This window comes from Nannospalax galili, unplaced genomic scaffold (genome assembly GCF_000622305.1).
Source record: "Nannospalax galili isolate Female #2095 unplaced genomic scaffold, S.galili_v1.0 scaffold405, whole genome shotgun sequence".
NCBI classification, from domain to species: Eukaryota; Metazoa; Chordata; class Mammalia; order Rodentia; family Spalacidae; genus Nannospalax; species Nannospalax galili.
This window is the reverse complement of record NW_008354532.1, coordinates 3262467-3287550: the sequence shown is the minus strand read 5'-3', so window position 1 is coordinate 3287550 and position 25084 is coordinate 3262467. Positions and strand designations below refer to the sequence as shown.

Genomic DNA, 25084 nt, shown 5'->3' with positions numbered 1-25084 from the left:
GTTAGCAGATGTGTGTGGGGGGCATCATCTGGACACGGGGTCACACACAGAGGTCTCAGCTTTCGGCAGGCCACCCTGACCTTCTCCTGCTTCTCATCCCCTCTTAGCACTGGAGTACCCTCTGGGCTACCTCAGGTGATTTGGTCTATGGGGGAACCTCTAGGCCAATGCATACATTTTAATCTGATTCACTTCGTGTATTTGTGTAGAAAATATTAATTTTTGGAAAAAAGCAAGTATTTTTCAGTATTTTGAGATCTGTTCTTAAAAATAACTTGATAGTTATTTTTCCCTTGTGTGTGCCCAGTGGTTAACTCTTTTCACTTTACATAAGAAATAATCAATCTGAATATATTTCACTAAAAATTTCAACAAAATTCTCACATTTTTAATAAGTCCCACATTTCCTTATTTTCAGAAAAGGACACTCTAGAATGTTTTATTTTCATCAGCTCTTGCTCTCTTTAAAATATACAGTGGTAAATGCATTTTAGAATAAAACTCTATCTGGGTTAAAAATGTTAACATCTGTTTGCTTTTCAAACAACACATAAATCAAGCAAAATGTAGTGACTTCAACAGAATGGATACCTATCAACTTAGAAAACAGCCATTTTTTGGTTAGTTTGGCCAGTACGCTTCCTAAACATACTACTTACTGTTAATTCATTGATACAAAGAGCAGAAACTGGAGCTCGGTGGCCACGGAGCTGGGTTAGAAATGACAGTTTGTTCAAATCCCAAATGATGCAGGTTCTGTCCCGGGACCCACTGACGATGATGTGATAGGCCAGTGATGCTGTGGCACAGGTGACAGTATCAGTGTGGCCAAGCAAAGCCTGCAAAAGAGAACAGAAACAAATCAGGTGAGCCAGAAGGGCAGGGTTGCCTAGGTAACTCCAGAGCTTCTAGATGCATCAGCATGGGGGTGGGGATGACGCTCTGCAGGCTCCTTTCTCCATTTTTAGTTTCTTTCTTGGTGGGAAGGAAAAAGGTGGGCAGGACCTTTGCAGAAAGAGGGAATGGCAGCAGCAACCTGGCTTAGGGTTCTTTATACTCTTTCCACGTGGTCATGTATTAATTGTGGGACCCAAAATAGAGAATTTAAGCTACGTCTCTATTCTTTTTGCCACAAATCCTTATTTATTCTATTCTGAGGACCTACAATTGGATAACTTTAAAAAATGTATAAACTGGGGCTGGAGAGACAGCTCAGTGGTTAAGAGCATTGACTGCTCTTGCAGAAAACCTGGGTTTGATTCCCAGCACCTACATGGTGGTTAACAACCATCTGTAGCTCCAGTCCCAGGGGATCGGACGGCTTCTTCTGACCTCTGCGGGAATTGCATGACATGGGTGCCCTTACACATATGCAGGCAATACACTCACTCATACACATAAACTTACAATAATAAATAAAAATTTAAAAAATGTACAAACTAAGTGCAATTGCAATTGTTACGTGTTACTCAAAAATAAAGAGATTAAAAAAAAATACAAATGGTAAGAACAGTGTGATTGTGGTTGATGGTTCTAAATAGGGAAAGGCATAGTATGTCCTGATGCATCGCCACACTGTAGTCCTGCTACCTATCTGAGAAGCTCTGCCTGAGAGGAGCTCCTTCAAACTGGGGAAAACCTTATCTCCTAACTGCAATATGAGAATTAACAGAACTCAGGGAAATGGTGATGCATAAAAGTAAAGATTTGGGGGTGCTGGAGAGATGGCTCAGTGGTTGAGAACACTGGCTGTTCTTGCAGAAGACCCAGGTTCGGATCCCAGCACCCACATGGCAGCTAACAACTGTCTGTAACTCCAGTTCCAGGGGATCCGACAGCCTCTTCTGTCCTCCACAGACATTGCATGACACGGGTGCACTTACCTACAGGCAGGCAATACATGCATACACAAAAAATAAAAAAATAAAATATAAAAAAAAAAAAGATTTTGAAGAAAAGGACTCAGAACACTGTTAGGAGTTCTCGGGCACCAAGAACACACTATTTCTCTGTTCCCTGCTTAAATAAGGAGCTGCATATAGTTTTGGTCATAAGGACATCTATAGGTATGCCTAGCAATACCAGAAGGCAATTTTAAGTAAGAAGTCCATTTAACTGACATGTGAGCTTCAAAGACCAACCTCTAATGGGAAGTAGTCTACCCAGGGAGTGTGGATCAGCAAAACATACTGACAGACTTATCTGCATTCCTGTAGAGACTATGTCTCTTTACATGCCTTTCCTCATGACCCAGCAAGTCCAAGGGACTTCTGGTCCACATGGAAGGCTGTTCGTAAAAGTACAAGAGGTTTATTTCTTTCCATGTACAGCTAACACACGACTATTTGTTTGATTTTGGCTTTAAAATAGCATTAGAGTCAGAACTGTATTTAAATTCTGGCTTTATCACAGGGTGACTTTGGGAGGCTTCTTATTCTTAGGTATGCCTTTTCCCTTAGTTTATATAATAACTACCTTGCACAATTTGATGATTGGAGTTATATATTTTTAACATATGTACAATGGCCTGAACATAGTAGGCACTCAGAAAATAAGACAGTATTATTATACTGCTTTTCAAATTATGCTATAAAAACACAGATGTATTTTCCTTATTTTATGAACACCTTATGATCCTCACAAATCAAATATTACAAAACAGCTTAAAGCTGGCAGAATGGCTCAGTGGATAAAGCTGTTTGTAGCACAAGCCTAATGATCTGAGTTTGATCCTTGGAACCTATGTAAAGCTCGAAGGAGAGATCTGACTCCACAAAATAGGTTACACATCTTACAAAAGACTTCTTACACTAAGTAAAAATTAATAGAATCAGATAGATTAAAGTGATCAAAAATATTTGTTAACTGTGTCATGAGGGGTTTTGCCAAATATATTAAAGAGTCTGGCATGTCCTTAGATTTGACAAATGACAAAAGAAACACAAAAGAAACTTGGTGGTCTAGATGAATGGAAGTCACCTTGGAGGGAAGTTAATGTGAATCAATAGCAAATAATAATCTTGCTTACAAAAATTCAGTTGTACATATAATTTCTAAGAAACACTTAGGTTACTAACTATGCTGAAATGTTATTACCTAAAGGCAACTTCACTTAAATTTTAAGTGACAATTTTTTTAGAAACAGTATATTCTGATTTATTTATTTAAATGGGTTGGGGAAAATAGATTATGAGTCTAAGGCCAGCCTCAATGGCATAGCCAAAAGCAATCTTAAAAAACCCAAACGCCCAAATCAACAAACACCATCCCCCCATACACACCCCAGCTCCCCCAACCATATTTAGGCTTTGCCTGTTATGTCTGAAGTATCTCTAAATTAAGGAAGCCCTTTACTGTTTAGGAGCACTGGCAGCTGAGCTAGACAGTGCCCACCCTGACTACAATGTTACCTGCTTGAGCGTGAGGGTCTTCGCCTTTTCTTTTGAGGTTCCCATCTCCCACACGCATACCACTGTGCTTGTACCACCCGTGATGACCAACTTGGGGTTGGGGCAGATCGCACAGAGAATCTGGCCCCACTCGGACAAACATTCATAAACCGTCACTGCCTGTGAAACAAAAAGAGATGTGAGACACACGTGCCACCAAGTGCTCTAGACTTCAGTGACATCAGGGGCAGAGCTGGGTGGGGGGAAGGCCCTCCATGAAGGCCTCCCAGGCAAACACTGCCTCCAACTCCTGGCCAGGTTCAGTTCCGTGATATTTCTACTGAAGCTCTGCCCTCAACTGCCCAAGAGCTTTCTAAGTGCAGTGGCTGCTGAGCCCCCAAATTAAATAGGGCTGTGTTTCTAACAAACTCAGTTTTCTACAGTTTGGGAAGACGATGTTCAACTTGCGTATAATAGTATGTAAGACAGTAAGAAGGGTGTCTGTTAGGGCCAGTGGAAGTGTGAAAAGGGAGCACGAACTGTTCGGGGAGCACAATGCCTAAAGGGAACTGTGCTCATTAACTGGTGGGCTCTGCAGTTTCTTTTGTAGGTAGGAGGGTCCATCATATGGCAAACATCCACTAAAGATCATTGATTTGCTCCTCTAGATACAGCAGCTGCAGCTCTGTGTGGGATGGGCTTAACAAGGTTTCTGCACCTACTCTAGAGTATTACAATGGTAACTTAGTCAGATGGCAACTTGCCAAAAAGGAGGCTATTTGGGTTGGCAGAAATAGTGAGACCTTTGCTGGCTAAGACCTCTTAGAAGAATCTGGCAGTGGGAGGAAAGCAAGTGGTTTTTAGGTGTTCTTCAGGCAGCATGACTGCTCCACCAGCGCCCTCATCATAGGATTCGAGGAGTGCTCCTTTCTTCTTGTGTTTGGACGAATAGCTGACAAATCCTTGGACTGGGTTCTCCCCACCTTTGTCAAACCAAGTTGTCCAGATCATGACAGAGCAAGACTGCAGAAGCAGGAAGCAATGCATACCTTGTCTGACTCATAGGTTCCCAGTCTGCAGCTGAGATCTGCATAGCCCCAGGCGAAAGTTTTGTTCCATGTTGGTGGAATAAGAACCTTGTTCTGCTCTACTGCAAGAATTCCTTTATCTGTACATACTATTTGTCCCACAGGCTCTTTGAGTTCTACAAAGAAACAAATCATTGCACTGACACTCAGGGAGGGAAAACTTATAATCTCAGTTTGACATATTCATACACATCAAGCATCTTGGCACTTAATTAAGACAAAATGATCTCAGAAGTATAGCTTGGCTGGTCAGATCTGCTGGTTGGGCCATCAACCTTGCTTTCCTGTTTTTAGATAGGTTTAGTGATCAGGCCTGATTCCAGGGCTGCAGGGTAATCTGACATATTCCTCAGAATGTCATGGAAACACAGAACATCAAATCTATGCCCTCATCTTTCTAAACTCTAGGCAACCCTTAGACTGTTTGAAGGCTGTGCCATTCCCTGAGAAGTACAGACTCCTGGCTCCACATTAGAAAGTATCAACCTACTACTCCAGAATAGTGGCTGAGTGGTGACTGGGATGGCACAAAGCAGAGTCTGTATAGTAAGGCAGGACGGTCAAGGGCAGCCAATCAAGTGACTCAGACTTTGAGGCTCCAATATCTGACTTCATAAAACATTTTGTTTTCATTCTATGGGAATAATTTATATCTGGAAAAGCACTTTTCGATAATTCATTATACTACCAGACAAAAGATATTTGTCTTTCAGTTGGCACATTGAAAGGACATTGAAAATATAGAACCCTTAGTGCTATTCCAGATAAACAGAATATATAAAAATAAAAATGAAAAATGAAGACAGATTTTTTCTTACATGTAATGTTTAAATTATTAAAAAAATTAATTTTGATGGTTTAGACAAAATTTTGAATAACTTGATAGGGAGAAACCTGCTTGATTCTTCCTGATGTAAATTACAAAATGCCAAAAATAGAAGGAAAATAGGAAAAAATATATATGCTAATAAGTATTAACACAAATGTAGAAAACTTACAGCAGATGACACTGTTGCTAAATCATATAGCTAGGATTATTAAACAGTCTCATCAGATCTTGACTCCAAAGTTCTGTGCCCACCAGTTTACCTTTCACAGGTGTTAATGAAGGCCTTAGGTTGTCTAGATGATGGAAAAAGATCTTGTCACTCGTGGATCCTTGTGGGACAGAGATTCCTACAGTGTCTCCATTGAGCCGGCTCCTCACTCTCTTCGGCGGATGAGGTTTTTTAAACAACTGGTGTAGAAGAAGGTGATACACTAAATGAAGGATGACATTTACCAAGCCCTTCTGTATGTCATGCGTTATGCTCTTATTTCGCTTAAGCTTCATTACAAATATTAGGCATATTATTCTCATTTTGCATTTGAGGAAAGACATTCAAAGAGGTTAAGAAGATTGTGAGAATTTACCACAATAAGTAGGGACAGGATTATGAAGCAAAGCTTGGGTTGTTATAAGATTCAGCTAAGCCAAATTAGCTTTCTGAAAAACTATAATCTACTCAAAACTACAAGCTGGCTGACACTTATTCTCCAATGGTATTTAAAAATCACTGGGGTTTCTATAGCCCAATTCCACTCTGCCCCTGAAGGCAGGCAAGCATTGTAACTGGATTACTTTTGGTTTTGCACAGCCACTCTTAATGTGATTTAGCAACGTCATTGTGATATCTTTTAGGTATTAGTAACTTGCTGCAAACTTATTAGCCCCATTATGCATTTGAAGAAAGAAATTCAAAGAGGTTAAGGAGACTGCCAGAGAACTCACACCACAGAGAGGCTTATGAGAGCTTGCCTGGTTATCAGGGTCACTTTATTTTTCCCCCAGAAAATAATTTTTAAAAGAAGAAATAAAAATCTTCGGCATTTTTGTTCAGTGTTTCAACAAGATTAAAAATATTAAAGTTCATTTAAAGAATTTTTTTAAATTGTGGATCTTTGAAACATACATGTAATAGTTTGTGATGGGAAAATAGTATCTGAGGAAAGTAGCTGAGAACGAGGACGAACGCACAGCTATGGTTTGTGAAACCATACTTGGATCACAAGAGAAAAAAGGTGGGAAAAAGACCATGTATAGAGGAAGACAGGTACATGCTCCCAAGCCTTTGAAGGCTTTGTTTCTATTTTAGATCTATGTAGGGACGTGGGCCAGGGTTCTGTTATCACTTATAGATGTGAAGTTTGTAAGAAAAAAAAATTACATTGTGGAGCACGATCATGAATAAATATTCACGTAAGAACTTTTATGTGAAGACCAAGGCTAGAGCACTGTGCAAGGTCACAAGTAGATGAAGCGAGGTAGCTAAGTGACCATACTACCTAGATACTCTAGGACGGTTCTAGGCATTTGCTATATTATTCAATTGAATATCCCAGAAATACACGGGTATCCAAATTTTATCTCCCAGACTGCTGGTCTCTTTCTCCGAAGTAGTGTAAAACTTCAGTAGTACAGAGTCTTGACTGTATTCAGCATATTCATTTCCTATATAGGGCTCCTGCCTTTTTAACCCACAGGAAAAAGGAAGTTTAACTAAATAAAGATCCAAGCAAGATTCTCTACCTGAACAGTTTATCGACAGCACTTGCTCTAAAGGTAAACTTGTTTTCTTTGTTGGGGCTTGGGTGCTCTGTGAAGGACAGAGGACTGGCTGTCCCACGGTCTATCACTGCTTTTCCATAAGCAAAGACTTGCCATTGTTCCATGTGTTCCCTGTGTCAACACTGGAAACCTCAAAGCTGGCAAACCTACAGACAGGGACTCTAGATGTGACAGGTAGGCCAGGAATAGAGAGGTCAACTAAGTGCAGAGCCTTCGGGCCTCGGTACAGGAAGGTGGCATGAGCAGCCAGCTCCACATCTCCGTACTGTGCTGCAGCCACTCCCGGTGTTACCAATCCTTCTGCTCACCCTGCAAGGTGGGGATGAGAGAAGAGGGTTTGCTCTTCACTGAACCCATGTGGTGGTCTATAGTTTGAGGGCTGAAGCTATTGGTTTTCCTCCCTAGGACTGAGATGGAGGAAGGGAGAACCAGCTACTGTCTGTCCCAGCCAGTCTTATCATGTGTGCTGTCATAGCACAGTCCTGTTCATATCTGTTGATGATGTAACCCAAACTGCCACCACTGCTCCCCAAAATGTTGAGTCCCGTGGTGATTAGTTTTAACTGTCAACTAGATATAACCTAGAATCACTTGAGTAGGGTGTCTATTACATAGTCTATAAGTGTGTCTGTGGGGGATTCTCTTGAAGATCAGCCTGAAAATGAGCAGACCAGTCTCAGGTTTGGGCCCTTACTCTATGAGAAAAAAAAAAAGCTAGCTGAATACTAAGCATACATGCATTTATTTCTCTCTGCTCTTGACTGTGGATGTGATGTGGATAACTGCTTCAAGGTCCTGCCTGGACTTTCTGATGGACTGTTACCAAGAACTGTGAGCTAAAATAAATCCTTTGTCCCCTAAGGCTGCTTTCTGTTAGGGCATTTTATCCAAGCTACAGTAATGAAACTAGAATAGTTCCTAAGTGCTCTTCTCCCAACTTAGCTGTACGGCAGTGTATGTGTGCAAGAAGGAGGGAGAAGAGAGAGGGAGAGAGAAAGGAAGCAAGACAGAGAGAGAAAGCAAGCAAGAGGGAAAGAGAAAGTGAGCGAGACAGAGGCGAGAAGGGAGAGAAAGTGAGCGGGTGAGAGAGAGGAGGGAAAGAAAAAGAGAGGAGGGAGAGAGAAAGGGGGAGAGAGAGAGAGAGAGAGAGAGAGAGAGAGAGAGAATAATGAACACTTTAAAGCTTAAATACAGACATTAATTCCTTGTCTATTGTTTGTATTGGGTTGGCCTGGTCTCAGGATGAAATCCCATCTTACCAGGCCTCTCCTGCTAGGTCTTGGGCTGATACAGGAATATTTATAATGTACCACTCTGAGAATAAAATATCTCTTGGAATAACAAAAATTCTATTTATGTGGGCTATGAAAGGGAAAGGAAAGTAATAATTGAAGCATCTAATGGGTGATAGTTACGGTTGCTATATTGAGTGAGTCTATATTGCATAGCCATCTACCATCTAGAGAAATGTTACCACACTGAAGAGATGAAATGGAACACACTAAAGATAAGCACATCCATACCTGTTTAGGGATTTGACCAAAATTATTAATGAACCCGATGGTGGCTGTCTCCTTTAGTGGGTCATTGATGTTGTAGATATCCACTTGACCCTCATAAAAAAGGTGATGGAAGACATTGACAGCTTCTACTGCAGCAGGGCCCTGCTGCTTGTAGCCAAAGATCAAGTCAATCCACTCATGCAGGTGGGCACTCACGTAATCACACTCCAAAGCCTGTGATTCCAAAACACAGGTTGAGTCACAGGCTGGCTTTTATTACTTGTTCACAACATAAAAGACACTAGTGGTCAACAGGAACTAAAATGGTTAAAAATTCACAAGGATGATATGGTAACTTAACGAGTGACATACTGTTTAAGGTCCCCTCTGTGCTGTGGTCACTGACCAAACGAAACCCAATTTCCCCCTTACCTCACGGTGGACTCTGATAAACTCTCGTGGGTCTCCCTTTGCCCAGGGGGGAAGGATAACATCTCCAAGTTTGGTGCCATTTTGTTTACAACCTGTGCAGTTGGACACATTAGAAAGAAAATGAAAGAGTGAGATAAATGGCAATTTCCTACTAAAGAGACAGAAGGAAAGAGTGTGCTAGATTCATTACCAGACCTCTACTGTTTTACCACAGAACACCCACCCTTCCCGAGATCATGTATTTTGGTCTTTCTCCAATGCGGCTCCCTAGGGCACTCCTCAGAAAGATTTGCCAAGCAAAAACAAGGGCCTTACTCTCAAGTGTCTTCAGGAAATGCTGACTTACAAAGACAAACTTTTTTTTTTTTTTCCTATAAGGCTCCACAGGGGTTTCAATATGCTAAATTCACTAAGAGAAAATCCAGACATAGTTTTTGGAATGTTACTGGCTACAGGACTTCTTTTCAATGACACATCTGTGAAGCTACTGTCTGGAGTTTCCTAATGGTAAGTGCAGTACAGGAGGCCTCTTATCTTTTTGACAAAATTTGCAAGAGACCTCTGTAGAACTGAGATTTCTGCAGCGATTATTCTCATTAGGAAATGAAATCTGAAGCTGGGCGTGGTGGCGCACGCCTTTAATCCCAGCACTCGGGAGGTAGAGGCAGGTGGATCTCAGTGTGTTCAAGTTCAGCCTGGCCTACATAGTGAGTTCTAGGGGAGCTGGGGCTACAGGGAGACCCTGTTTCAAAAAAAAAAAAAAAAAAAAAAAAAGAAAGAAAAAAGAAATCTTGGGAACACTGGGGCTGCCTGGCAAAAACAAAAACATCATTTTATAATAATGCATATAAAATAATATTTATTCCATGCAAACTTATTTTAAGTTAACCTGAAAGTACTAAAGAACTCATTTGAGCTGGGCATGGTGGTACACACGGGGATTGTGAGCTGGAGTCCAGCCAGGTCTACATAGCAAGTTGTAGGCCAGCCTAACCTAGAAAATACAATCCTGACTCAAAATTAAATAAGTGAATAAATAAATAGATAAAAAAAGAAAGAAAAAAAACCCATTTGCTATAAGGTTTAAAAAATTAAGTGGAATTAACATTTAAAGAAACAAGTTCTTGTTTTTAAGAAATAGCTCCAAAAAATCATTTTAGCTTAGAGTTTTCATAGGTACAAATGAGATTAGTACTGTAAAAAAAGGACTATAAATAGTAAACAACAATGTGGATTAACTTCACAGCAGTTGGTTAGATAAATGCTTGTGTTAGGAATTTCATAGAGAAATGCAGTAGTACAAATTTCAGAGCACTGGGCTGAGTCCAGTGAAAGCCAATAAAAATACTTCCCTTAGAAACTATCCTGTCTTCCTCATGTGGGATCAGTATTTTTAATGTTGTATTAAGTGACAGATACAAAGATCAGTTTCCTGATCAGTGTATTAATTGGGTTAGAGGTTACTATATGACGTCAGTCAAAAATAAGTCATTACAGTGACCACATACCCTTTACATCCCTCCAATCTATTCAAATGTTCTCTAGATCTAATTTTTTGGTAACAAGAAACAATAATAACCCCCAGGCTTCTTGAGAAATAACCTACTTAAAAGTTTTATTTATTTTATGAGTATGAGTGTTTTACATGCATGTATGTAAGTGTGCCACATGCATGCAATGCCCATGGGGGCCAGAAGAGGGTGTCAGATCCCCCGGAACTGGAGTTACAGATGGTTGTTAGCCACCATGTAGGGAACTGAACCCATGTCCTAAGAGTGGCCAGTGCTCTTAACCACTGAGCCCTTTTTGTCACCTGAAAACCTACTTTTAAAGAGTGCTAATCTGATATAATTTAATTTTTCTCAGCACTATCTACAATTTTAAAGACATAGGTAGGGAGTACAGTTTGTAGAGAAACCTGAAGCTAATTATTCTAAGAAACTCTAGAACCAGGAGGAAAAAAAAAAAAACCCCAAGTTTACATAACTATCTTTTCTTGGTTGAGAGGGACGTGGTGTTGAGTTTTGTTTTTGTATTTTTTCTTGAGGTAAAATTCACACAAAAAAATCAATCAGTGTGAACCATGGCAGTTTGTAATTCATGAATTATTTTTCACCCAAAGAAACCATGATGCAGTTTTCTTCTCTCCTGCACTGAGGCAGCCTCCAATCCATCTTGTCTTGGTGGATTTACGTGTTCTGGGTACTGGCTAAGGACAGAGTTATCCATCATGTGACTAACTTCTGTTGCAGGCCTTTCCCACTCAGCATGCTTCTAAGATTCCTCTACTGTTATAGCTTGGATCTGGAATGTACTGCAAAGGCCCTTGTGTCAAACACATGGTCCCTAGATTGGTGCTATGGGGAAGTGACAGAAACTTTAAGAGGCAGGGCTTCAAGACGGCCTTTTGGTCACGGGGGAAATCCCTTCCTGTTCCTCTCATTCTGCTTCCTGGCCATGAGGTGGACAGCTTGCTACACCATGTGTTTCTGCTGTGATGTGCTGTCTTGTTACAGAGCCAAAAGCACCAGGACCAACAGACTATGGGCTAAAATCTCCAAAACTGGGAGCCAAAACAAAGCTTTTCTCTTTCTAAGTTGATTATTTCAGTGTTTGTTACAGGGCAGGAGGATGACTACCACATGGATGTTGTGGTATTTTCAGGGCTTCCCTTGTCCATGTGGATGAGTGCTATTTTATATGGTGTGTGTGTCTGTGCATCACAATGTGTTCATCCATTCACACTCACATACTTCTGGGCTACTTCCATCATTTGCATTCTGAGAACAGTGCTACTCTGCATGTGCCTGTCTGTGTGCTTGTTTCAGCTCCCATTTTTTTCCATTCTGTGTATGTAGAGTGAACTATGCAGGCTGGCCTGAGACCTACAACCTTCCTGCTTCAGTCTCCTAAGAGCTGGGATTACAGGTGTGCACCATCACATCCAGCTGATGGCAGAAAACATAAGTAGGGCATCAAAACAAAACAAAATGAGAAAACAGAATGGTATCTGGCAAGAACATTCTAAAGCGGAAGCAATGGAATTCTGATATAAAGAAATCCTCAGAAACACAGATCAGCAAACTGTCTTCCAAGAAATTGTAACCTAAGTCAAACGCCCTTCCTCTAACTGCCAGATAACAGAAAAAAGCGCTACAGATGAAATCTTTCTCCTTTTAAAAAATGCTGATTTGGTACAAATTTTCTGGAAAACAGGACCCTCATAGGATAAAGAAAAGTGAATTAGTTAATTTTGAAATTCCATTTTTAAAACACATCAGCATATAAACTGAGAATGCTTCAGGTAATACACAAGATTAAAGCAATATCTGAAAAATGTGGATATACCACTTTGGGATATTAACAGATTTTCAATGGTAATGTTTCTCAAATACATCTTTATTTCACCTTAGTTTTTACCAAAGCAACAAAATTCTGAGTATGAGATGCCCTCTGCACGAATTCTAAAATTTCTCAAAGGCGCACAGTTGAAACAGCTCTGTTGGGGAATGAACTTGCTTTACTTGTTATATTTCATTACACCACACACACTCAATCATAGCAAATAATAGCCAGTCAAACCACAAGGGCTCTCTTCTTGTTCAAGAGCCGCAGAGCCTTCAGAAGAACGCTTGCTTCCCAGCAAACATTCCTAAGAAGTGCCAGAGCTCTACGTACCTAGATCGAAGTTGTTGGAATTGAACAGGAATTCTGGTAAGTAAAAAAATTCTGGGATAAGTTCTTTTACATCCGCCATGTTGTGCTTTGATGCTGAATACCAGGCCTCACGCACACTGTGGAACATCCGATCTGCCAGGTCAAAGTGGCCACCCTGTGGGCAGAAGGAGGAGGCACCCCTCTGTTAGGGAGTCATTCTCACATCGACATTTCTTGAAAACCTCAAAAAATGGTTGGTGACATCCCATTCTCACAGTTCTACATTAAGTATGCAAAATCTTAAATGATTAAAAAATTTAATTCTCCTAGCATACCCTTACAAAAGATGACCTATTTCATAATCAAAGTAAAATCAAAATAGAAAGTTGTAAAAATTCATTTAAAATAGTTGTTAGGGACAGTGAGGAAATATGAATTTTTCCAATTTGATGATGCCCTCCTAAATAAAGATTCTAATGGAAACCATATATAATAAGAACTAGTCAAATTGTTATACATAAATACATTGGCCAATTTTATAAATTAAAAAAAGTATTTCAATTTTATTTATTTTTTTGGTCTTTTGAGATGGGTCACCCTGTAGCCCTAGCTGGCCGGGAACTAGCTATGTAGACTAGGTTGGCCTTGAACTCACAGAGATCTACACCTGCCTCTGCCTCCTGAGTGTTCAATTTTATTTTTACATTAGCTTATAGAGTAACCATTTTCCATATTGGATATACATATTTATTTTGGTTGATTGCCCACCCCCTCTCCTCAGTCTATTCTATAAAGTAACATGAAAACTCAGCTTTTACACTAATGAGGGCTGAGTAGAAAGGTGATCAGAAGTTAAAGGTGGACAGAAGTTAGCGTAGAAGAGCATTTCTCTGCCAGCACAGCTCCCAGACCCCCACCTTCCTTTTCTCATCAAATTCCTGCCTGGGTTCATGCACACACAGCACTTGTTCACTGCGGGGAAATGCCAAAGCCCACCAATGGCTGCCAAGTCCTGTCCTGACCAGGCCCTTTCCTTCCTACCTCATCCCTGGTTTGTGACTGACTTTTCCATACCCTGGACAGCTTCCTTGCTGTTCCCCAGCCATGCACGCACACACCTGCCTCCCCTGCAAGCTCCACGCATGCTCAGGTACTGTCAGGTCCCCCCATCTCGCTTGGGCCCCTGTTTTGAACTGCCTCCACCCTCCACACACCCCACTCTTCCATCTCACTTTCTGGATCTGCATTTTCCTGATATGTTTGATCATATTCTAAAAACTTTAAAATCTACTCATTGTTTATGTTTGTGGCTTTCTTAACTAAAGTCTCAAAACTCCATATGCAAAGCTTTGTCTATATTCACTGTTGTCTTTCCAAACACCTAGAACAGGTCTAGCACAAGGGTGATATTCACTGATGTGTCCTGAATAAAGGAAAGAGAAGATGGAAGCAATCATAGCCATGAACACAGCAGAGGGACTCTAAACAATTTTAAACACCTGTTGAATCCAATCATGTAAGACTGGACTCCTATCTTTGGGTAAAACATTTAAAACTAAAGGATTCTGGCACTTGCTTATTCTAATTGAATTCTAGTTTATTCATCAATTTTGATCTGGCAGAATTCTACTTCAATCTGAATGGCTGACCTGTCACTACTAAAGCCTCAGAGGGTTTCTTTTATATAAGGCAAGAGAACACTTTTAAAAATGTGATAATTTTAAATGAAAACAGACTTGATCAGAATGATAAAATTTTCAGTTTTGAGTTTTACCTGAAGCCTTAAGAATATCTGTGTGAAAGGCTCCATTCTTACAAGGTATGAGGCCACGATCATGGCAGAGGAGTAGTGGGTCCCATAGTGGTAGGCTGGAGTCTCTCCTGTTCCAGACAATGGAAATGTCATTAAAAAAAAATGAGAAATACAAAAAGTAAAATTGGTATTAATCAATAGGTTTGGAATTCCTAGCAATTGTGACCGTGGAAGCTGGGACATTAAAGTAGTTGGCTACTGGCACTGGCAGCACGGAAACCATGGTACCACTGTCCCTCACCTACTATCCCGCAGTAACCCAGAGTAACTCTGTCAGCTGCTCCCCAAAGCCTAGCATATCTGCCAGTGAACTGTTTGAAGTTCACTGTTACACACTGACACAGTTAACCCTTACTAGCAAGCCATCTTCCACTAAAGCAGAACACTGACTTATGCCTGCTCTTTTAAAAAGTAGATTATGGGGCTGGAGAGTTGGCTCAGTGGTTAAGAGCACTAGTTGCTCTTGCAAAGGACCCAGGTTTGATTCCCAGCAGCCACATGGCAGCTAACAACCATCCTAATTCTAGTTCCAGGGGATATGATGCCTTCTTCTGACCTCTGCAGGCATTGCATGACATGGGTGCGCTTACATATGTGCAAGCAATACATGCATACACATAAAATAAAATTTAAAAACTTTAAAAAGTTATGGTTTTATAATTATATATTTCTCTAAATCATTGTCTATCAATATAATGTAATAGTCTATCTTTTTATTACATATTAACTTGGCAGAAGAGGTGAGGAGAGGGCGTGCAAGAGAAAATGTACACAGGAATACTCAAAATTTCCTTCCATTTTGCTTCATGTATTTGAGGGAGGGAAACAATAGCTATTAAATACAATAATATAAACTGCACAGTTTACAAATGCCATCATTCATGTTTTTAAATGGGAAAGGATTTCAAAAAGAAAATTAAAAAGACCCAATGCATGAATGGGTAGTTCTCAGACTAAATATGATTAGAGACCCAGGCAGATTATGAGGGGAGGTTTCTGTCACAGATAGCACAGACACAATAAGTCTTCTGCCAGTACACTGAAGAGATAGCTACAAATGTCTTACAGAGAGGGCCAAAAATTTGCATGCAAAATCTGATTTTTCTACTGTAATAACCCACATGTAGGTGCGCACATATAATATACAGACATGACATATCAGTGACTTGAAGAGGTTTGCAAAGTTGCCAGACCACCAAACTGAAATACAAAGGCCAATAGCAGAAGCTCCGTACCATTAGGGTCCTCCCAGTCTTTGTACCGCTTCTTGTACTGGGCCAGTCGTTCATCTGTCTGTGCTCCCATTGGCTTAGCCAGGTTTCTAAATGTCTTGGGATTAGTAAGATCAACCTCCTGAAATGTAAAACAAAACCCAGCACAAGTTATCAGACACCCTCTACTCTCCCTAGTGTAGATGCTGTGGGTGTAATTTACAGGAATAGCATCTGTGGATTGGAGCAGGCAGAAACTGACTCCAAAACAATGCAATATGCAGAATGTCTATCTACACCTTACATTCAGGCACACCGAAGATTGGTAAGTGGCACAGTTTGAAGACAACTCAGGATCTAGGTTTTAGGGAGGAAGCATAACAGGAAAAATGCTTCCAGTTCTCAGAAGAATCTAGCAGCAGGCCATGGCAGACACACAAGGTCTCGTTCAACATTATTCCCCTCATTCCTATGACTGGAGGACTGAATCTTTCTATGCTTCCCCCTGCCCCCTCCAAATTCCTTCCAACTTCATTCCTGAGCACTTTCTTCTTGTAGGTGTTTTGAAGATGAAATAAATTAACACCCAGTAACCAGTTCATTATACTGTATTAAGTGACTTCCATATTCAATGAATTCTTTCAGTTCAATACTGGTTTTATTATAAAAGTTCATCTCTAGTCAACCTTCACATATTCAAAAGAAAACCAAAATTTACTCCCTTAGATGTTTTAAAAGTAGAAATTTGAAATATGTGCCTGTGGAATGTTATGTTCTTTTCATAGGGCATCATGACTGAACAACTTTGCCAAACATATTTTAAAAGTTTTAGGCACAAGAAACGAATCCAAATAATGAATATAATAAGCTTACTTACTGCATTTGTCCTGGCTAAGTACCAATCTTTGTTCGAGAAATTGGGATTTAAGAGATCTGTAAGGAGTCTCTGTGCTCGGGACCTCAAAATCTAGTAGGGTCAGACAAATATGAGCATACTACGTTGTAAACAAAAGTGGCATGATTAAAAGGGAAAAAGAACCATGACACAGAGCTGATGCCGAATGGGAATAAAAGCAGACAGGAGAGGAGAACAGAGGCTTCCCATCAGAGGTGGTGTTTGTGTGTGACTCCAAAGATGCAGGGAAGCTAGCCAGGTAGACAGAACTGTGAAAGACAGATTCTGGAATTCCAGGCAGGGCGGAACACATGATAAAAGCTATTGAGGAAGAAGAGGGAGCTGGGCATTTCTCTGAGTAATTGTAAATAGGGGATTGTTGGGGACCCCTGCTGTTTAGGGTAGCAGTCTCCCCATGTCCGGATAGACACAAGCTGGCTCGTCGTGATTGGGGAAACTCCTCTTCTCAGCGGGGCGCCTTCTGCTCTCCTCCCTGACTTACTTTTGAAATGCCCCGTCACAAGATACATGCCCTCCGGCACAGATACATGCCCTCCAGCACAGGAGCTACCAGGTTTTAATCAGGCGTTGTTTGATAGCCTGATAGAAGCCCACTGCCCTATGTAAATGAGGCATCCTAAAAGTACCTATCAGCTAAGGCTTTTACCACTACACCCACAGTATAAAATATCCTGGTTTTCCCCAATTAATCGGAGCTGGATCACTAAGACTTGGAGCCGAACTGAGTCACTGAATAAAGGGGCTGTACCACTGACTGAGCTGAGTTCTGTGTCTTACTGCCTACGATCCAGCCATCTACTCTCGGAAATCCAGCTTCAGCCCTCCCGCACCTCTCCTTGTGACCCGGCAGCTGACGGAACTCGACCAGGCCAGCCCCGGTGGGCCAGCCCTGGTAGCAGAGACCCACAGAGATGCGGAGAAGCAGGGACCCGCCAGCAACGCGGAGAGCAGACAAGCCGGGACCCGCCGCTTCCCAGGTGCGCGCAGGAGACTGGCGCCACCCCTAGCAGCTGGCGCCCTGAGATCCCCGCAGGCCCATAGGGGATAGGTCAATGAAACCTGTGTTTCTGGAAGCTAGTTATGGTATGGAGAGCCATGCAGGGGAGAAAGAGGAGGAATGCAGTCAAAAGCCTGGGCCAATGGTCTAGTGAGAGGCTCCGGGACTGAAGCGATCTTGGCAAAGCTGATGAAGAAGGACCGTAGAAGGGTATTTAGAGGTAGGTGGGCCTTGGGCACTAACAGGGCAGTATGGAGAGTGCTGCCATTTCCTAAGATGGGCTATAGTGAGGGCCGCAACTGTCAAGAGAATGAAATAGAAGACCGAAGGTTCAGTAATAGTATGCAATGCTCCTGTCCTGTACGACACACACTGACATCCATGATGCTGTGGTCCCTTATTCCTTCCTTGCAAAAATGCATTGATTTTGGATTTCCTGATACTTTCTATAGGTTAACTTAAAGGAAGAATATTTTCATTTTGTGAGCCTTTCTTTCTGAACTCCTTGTAAGATGCATTCGTTCACCCAAATGTAAATTAGGTATACAGATTCACACAAGTGTACTTAGTCACGCCTGCACCGATAGGGTCCATTTTCTATTCTTTATTAAAATAAACTAATATTTTCTCGTGACCAGAACTTCATTTTTCTTCATAGTTAGATGGTGCATAAAATGCCTGTGGATTCAACATCTCTAATGAGAGACAAAGTCCAATGAATTTTTTTTTTTTTTTTTTTCTTTTTGAGACAGTCTCCCTGTAGCCCCAGCTGTCCTGGAACTCAGCATGTAGACCAGGCTGGCCTTGAACTCACAGAGATCCGCCTGCCTCCTGAGTGCTGGGATTAAAGGCGTGCGCCACCATGCCTGGCCCAATGAAATTTTTAATTTTGAAAGTGACTAATCTTTTTCTGGTTGTTGTTTATGAAGGGCCAAGTTTCTCTTGTTTTACTGAATCCTGGTTCTTAGGAACTAATCTCACCTCTATCATCAGTAATAAGGCAGAGAGGGGAGAGAATATACGTGCGGTATGCTGTTATTTTGATGCCCAAGCATGATAGAGATATTCAGCTCTGAGAAACCTCCTTATGTGTCTCAGAAAAGTATGAGAATTTTTTAGGTGACAGTAATATTTCATGGAAAGGGTCACTTAACATTTCTTTCTAGCAAACAATTCCAACTGCAAAGATGGTTTCTGATGCTTATGAATGGATGCAAACTGATCAGCACTAAAGGAAACTGAAAGGGATTGTGAGTTAGTTGCCAATACCCAGTGAGGGACTGAACTATCTAATCTTTGTATATGTCCAAGCTCAGTCTCTTTCGGTTTTCATTACATAAAGCACCAATGAGCATTAGAGAACATTAAACTGCAGGGCAAATACATGGGAACTTGAAATAGTTTTTGTTTTTGAAAATGTATTACCCTGGGTCACATGAATTGAGGTTTACCTCTGAGTCGTAGTCTGCAAGGATCCAGGGGAAGACAGGGTACTGCATGAGGTCATTGTAGGATCTACCCGCCAGAGTGTTCAAGTGCATCAAGTACTGGAAGTTGCTGATTTCACCTCTCTTAGGAAAGATAATAAAGATACAGCTTAGAGTAATCAATTGTTTCTGCTGTTGAAAAAAAATTTATATGCAAAATGGACATTTTTAAAAATAAAGATTTTAGAACAACAAAACACCATTTCCCCCATTTAAAAAACAAAAAATGAAAAAAATAATCTTTTCTCTATGATATACATTTTAGGCACTATGAAAGTGCTTCTGATCATATAAGTGCTTCTTGACTTATAAGTTGCTAAAGAAGATTCTATTCGTATTATGCTTACCTCCCATCTCTGAGTCACAGATTTTTCTCCAACCAAAGTACTAAGCAATCCAGATCTAAAAAAAATACAAGAGCATTTGGAGAATACAAATTAAACTTGAAATACAAATTAGGCCTTTAAAAAAAGAAAGATAATAATAAAGACCATAAAGTGGGGGTGAGTAATAGGGTGGGGGTAGAGATGGGGGAGGGGAGCCTGAATATGTTCAAAATACATTATATGGCCAGGCACGATGGTGCATGCCATTGATTTCAGCATTCAGGAGGCAGAGGCTGGTGGACCTCTGTGAGATCCTGTTATAATGAGATCCTGTCTTAAATCAAAACAAGATGACATTACATAAAATTCTCTAAGAATCAATAAAAATATTTAAAAATATAGAATAAATTATAGGTAACACGGTTTTAAATCTGAGAAGCACTACAGTTGAAAAGTTTAAGTCACCTGGTCCACAAGATATTTCGGACCACAGAGGACCTGTTAGTGGGGGTCATGAAATCACTTTAGAGGACAGTTGATGAACTCGTTGAAATGTGAAATATCTGAACCAAAAGAAAATGGAGACTCAGAAGGCATCTCATAAACTAATGGAAGGTATTTTCTGTGAACTGTTTCACTTTTTATGATTCAGTTGTCTGTCCTGGGATGTAATGTATTTGTGTCATTGTTGGTCATGGTTTAAAGACCTGGAAAAACACAGATCCACCCCAACTTTCCAATGTTCACTATAATCCCTATGCAAACAGACCCAAAGATATTTAGCAGAAGAAATGAAACACGCAATAATTTGCACATGGTGGGTATATATGATCTCCTAGACCAGATACTGAATAAGTAATTGAAAATATGAAAATGTATATTGTCACTCAGTTCATTACAAAATTTATATACTACTTTTAGGGTAGTACACCTCATTAGAATATTATAAAATCCTATTTAAGAGTTATAAGCTTTATAAAAGTGATAATTTATAATTGGTCAAAGGATTGTGAGGAAAGTATTTATTACTTTACTATCTGAGAGAGAACCAATAGATCTAGATGTCTTTGGTGGTAAACACACTTCGCTCAGTAGTACAAGTACCATTTCCATTTCTATATAAATTCCTTTAACTGTGCAAACTGAATATGCAATATACACTGGTAAATACATCTAGCTCAGTCATACAAGCACATTTCCATTTCTCTATAAACTCCTTCAATCGAGCAAACTGAATATACAATATACCCTCTTTCGGAAAACAGCTAGGAACACTTCTCAGCTTTGTAAGAGAGAAGACAACTGAAAAAGGAAGACTAAAGTTAGAAACACATTTCTGCTGGTTGCCTTGAAATGGTAAATGCTCCTTAAGAACTGCAACTTGGCAAAGACAGCAAGCATGATGGAACATCAAATTTGAGATGACTGAGGCAGGTAAAAGTGCTAGCAATCTGCTTATAAGGAAAAAGGTTTAAGGAAACTTTTCACTTTGTATTTATATTAATAGGACAAATTATTTGGAACTTCTAGAACATGTCTCTGAGGTTAACAAAAGCATATATTAGCATTTTTTTAATCTGCTAACAATGATATTTTGATGCACACAGATTGGAACAAAATTTAATTTATAAAGGACAGAATCTCTACTAAGTTTTAATGTCTTTTTGGTGTGCTTTATAACAGTTAAATTGTACTCTCAAAACTCTGCTTCCTTCCTAGTGGAATGTCACTGAGTGACTGTAAACAGTGCAGGTTATATGCAGCCTTAAAATACTGTCTAACCCAGAACCTTCTAAGATTAAAAGAAGCTGTAAGAGGAACCACTGATGGGCTTCTGTGCAGAAAAAGAGAATGAAAGGGAAAGGAAGGCTGGGCAACTGAAAACAAACAGAAGAGAAATAAATACCTCACCACAGAGAAATCTCCTGTAAGGAACACACTACCTACCCTTGTTCCACGCTGGTATTCGGTCTCTGCCCAGAGACAGACTCCGAGCTGTCAGTGAGAGATGGTACCACTGCCAAAAACCTAGGAAATTGAAAATGAAGTCTCAGTAGGGACCTACTAGAAGCTCAAACAAAGATGATTCATTATGTCTTTTTTAAAATTTTATTTTTTATTTTATATGTATGTGTGTATTGCTTGCACATAGGTAAGTGCACCCGTGTCACGCCCATGGAGGTCAGAAGAGGCTGTCGGATCCCCAGGGACTGGAGTTGCAGGCAGTTGTTAGCTGCCATGTAGGTGCTGGGATCTGAACCCGGGTCTTCTGCAAGAACAGCCAGTGTTCTTAACCGCTGAGCCATCTCTCCAGCCCCTAAACTTTTTTTTTAAATTTTATTTATTTTTTTTATTCATTACGTCTTTATTGTTGCATGACCTTCCCATTAACCAGAAAATGGCAGACAGAGAATACATACTAGAACACTAAACAGAAAAGCCTATAGTGTAATCCTGCTTTGTACCTTTACCTAGTCTGTTACAAGTGAGTATGGGGCTTGGGGAGGGGCTTTGAAACACAGATCTTCGGGAACTGAGTCAGCCAATGAAGTCCTAACGAGTGATTCCAGCGAGTTATTTGAGAGCAGGCAAGACAACAGCTGAACAGATGCTAGAACACAGACTTCACCAAAGGAATGAAGAGACATTTAAGATACAACTTTTATGTGACAGTGTCAGGAGCTGTTTTTAGAGTTGATCCTGATGTCAATTTATAAATGTTTTAAATGCAAAAAAGTATTGAGGGAAAATTCCCAGAATAGATATTGACCTTGAAGTTGGCATATTCACAGAAATTTCTCAGAGAAAGACAAACTCATTTCTTCACAGCAACCTGCAGTTAGGAAGAACAAGTTATTTCCTGATGCTGACCAGTACTACCTTTAGAAACTGGTAAGTCATATGAGGAAAGGTGAACTTTGGTCACTTTCCTACCTCCTGTCACATGGGAGAGGAGTCTGGGGTTACTGGTCAGCACATCCAGGGTCTGCATTGAAGGACACCTCATTTTACAAGTGCTCACAGACATTACGGTAGTGTATCATTATTTACAGCTTTGCTTTCTGCAGTTTCCATTACCTTTGGCAAACTGGTCAAAAATATTGAATGGAAAATTCCAGAAATCAATAATTCATGTTTTAGATAACTTTTATTATAATATATTACTATAGTTTTTCCAACTTATTTTTGTTGTTCTAAGTCAAGCTTTGAGATAGATGTATAGATGGGCTACAAGCAACCTATGTACAGATTTGGTACTACCTGCAGTTTCTGGTCTCTTGAGGATCATCTTGGCAGGCAGCCACCATGGACAGGGGACTGATGCAGTGATACGCTGTATGGCACTATTTATTCCTCACGAAAATAAGCACACAACTCCTAATAGCAAAGGAATGGCCAGGAACTACAGCACCCTTCAGCGAATAAGGGCAGGGCTCTCATCTCTGTGATCAGTTGTGCAAAGCCTTACTAGTCACATGTCTAACAGAAATTCCTTCAAGCACCAGGAGTACATACTATTTTAGATACGTTCACCAATAATAAAGTATGCTTAGATTGGAACAATAGTTTTAATTAGCTATGCTCCTTTTTCCTGAATGAAGATATCCAACTTTCCTTCTAAGACCAGAGAGGAATACTATTTCTGAGGAACTCAGTTCTTGAACTCCATAGTAAGGAATGGGATTGTCTCCATTTTGATATGGAGGAAGAGGGAGCTTTTTGAACCTAAAGTATTATTTTAAAAACTATTTATTTTATTATTATGTGTGTATGTATGTATGTGAGGGTGAATGCACATACAATGGTTGTGTGTGTGGAGGGTCAGAGGACAACCCTGTGGGGTTTGTTCTCTCCTTTTACTTTTGATGGGTTCTGGGGATTGAACCGAAGTCATCAGGCTTTGGCAGCAAGTACCTTTACAAGCCTGAGCCATCTCACCAGCCCATTGAAATTTTACTTTTGCTTTTGGTTTTTGTATGTTTGTTTTTTGAGACAGGGTCTCTCTGTAGCCCCAGCTAGACTGGAATTCTCTATATAAACCAGGCTGGCCCAACCTCACAGAGATCCATTTGCCTCTGCCTCCTGAGTGCAGGGATTAAAGGCGTGCATCACCACGACTGGCTGAAATATTACCCTTTAGGTGACAGTTTCTTTCTCCTATACTTTGAGATAAAAGTAGTTTTCTCCTATATTTTGAGATAAAAGTAGCTTTTGATGGTTTCTATCAAATTACCAGTAGGAAAAAAAAGGTGATTTCATTAGAGAATTGGCATCATTCTCAAGTCTAGTTAGATGGATCCTATTTCAAGAGGCTGGGGAAAATGAAACAAACACCTCTTCAAAGATGCTGACTTAGTGTCTAAATTCTGGATTTTAAGCAACTAGCTGACGAGGCTGGGGTCCCCCAACTCCCATCTCTTCCCATAATACTGTATAAGAAATTACTAATGAACAAGACCTTTGGTAGACTTTATTCCGAATTCCCTTCTGAAAAGCAAGGAGGTAATTCCGGCCATCTCCAGAGAAAACTTCAACAGCAATAGGCTGAAATGATCAGAGAGAAAAACATTAAGATGAAACAGAAGATCATAAGTTCACATATTAACTTTTCTACTATGAATATCTACCATATTGAAGAATTTCTTGACTGAAGAATATTTTGGAATTCTCTAATTTTTCTTCCTCAGTTTTTATTAGTTCTTTGAGACATCATAAAGAACTAATGACTTATGGTCATAAACCATGCAATAAAATAATTTTTTTTTTATGAAATTATGTTTCTACTAATTATATCATTTTAGTAGACTACTAAAATGATATAATTTTATTTTTAAAAATATTTTAATTTTAATTTTTAATTTTATGTGTATGAGTGTATTGCCTGTATGTGGGTTGGTGCACCCATGTGCAATGCCTGTAGAGGTCAGAGGAGGGTGTTGGATCCCCTGAAACTGAAGTTCAGGCAGTTGTTAGCTGTCATGTGGGTGCTGGGAATCGAACCTGGGTCCTCTGCAAGATCAACCAGTTATCTTAACCGCTGAGCCATTTCTCTAGCACCTGTTATTTTATTTATATGTTGACTTAGAAAGCTATACAGAGGTTTCAATAGTGAAGGTACTGTTCAAATTCTAGGCAGAGTTTAACAAAATGGAGATGCGTTCTACATCTCTGTGCACTCCTGGGATCTGTGTTCTCTAGAGGATAACACAGATGCTACAGAGGGTTTTTATGACATGTACCCATTTTAAAATAGGACATTTTCTGAACAGAAGAATAGCATGATGAACTTCATACAAGGACATCAACACACCTGCAGGAGATACCTCCGCTTATGAACCTCCTTGATATCCTCATAAGCAAAAATGCTGCATGTTCTCTTGAGTTGACTGGGGCCTTGTCTGGCTCCTCTAGGGATAATTGGCTCATGCATACTGTTGGTAGGCACAAAAAGGAAATAAACAGAAACACAAGAAGAGATAAAGTCCCTGTTCAACAAAGGAAATGCAATTTTTAACATAAGACTAGAAGATACAATGTATCAGAATTTTCATTTAAAAATGTGATTAAGAGAATAATCTGTCAGCTGTCGAGCACACAAGGACTTCCTTTGATGGATACAATTAAAAATTTCACTGTTGTCAGGACCAGCTTTTCTAT

General features: G+C 40.1%; 1 protein-coding gene across 7 annotated transcripts in view; it reads right to left on the bottom strand.

Moving 5' to 3' along the window:
- Wdfy3 (WD repeat and FYVE domain containing 3) overlaps positions 1-25084 on the bottom strand; it is a 269996-nt gene that overhangs the window by 16742 nt on the left and 228170 nt on the right. For all 7 annotated transcript variants that reach the window (XM_017802846.2, XM_017802849.2, XM_029555330.1 and 4 more), the window contains 14 exons: positions 24738-24858; positions 23886-23971; positions 21374-21454; positions 19448-19502; positions 19065-19184; positions 15725-15842; positions 14451-14557; positions 12698-12851; positions 9020-9111; positions 8609-8821; positions 5567-5714; positions 4439-4593; positions 3411-3569; positions 660-839 (listed from right to left, as the gene is read on the bottom strand). In XM_017802846.2, the coding sequence (XP_017658335.1) occupies positions 660-839; positions 3411-3569; positions 4439-4593; positions 5567-5714; positions 8609-8821; positions 9020-9111; positions 12698-12851; positions 14451-14557; positions 15725-15842; positions 19065-19184; positions 19448-19502; positions 21374-21454; positions 23886-23971; positions 24738-24858 (1789 nt within the window). The remainder of the gene's footprint in view (positions 1-659; positions 840-3410; positions 3570-4438; positions 4594-5566; positions 5715-8608; positions 8822-9019; positions 9112-12697; positions 12852-14450; positions 14558-15724; positions 15843-19064; positions 19185-19447; positions 19503-21373; positions 21455-23885; positions 23972-24737; positions 24859-25084) is intronic.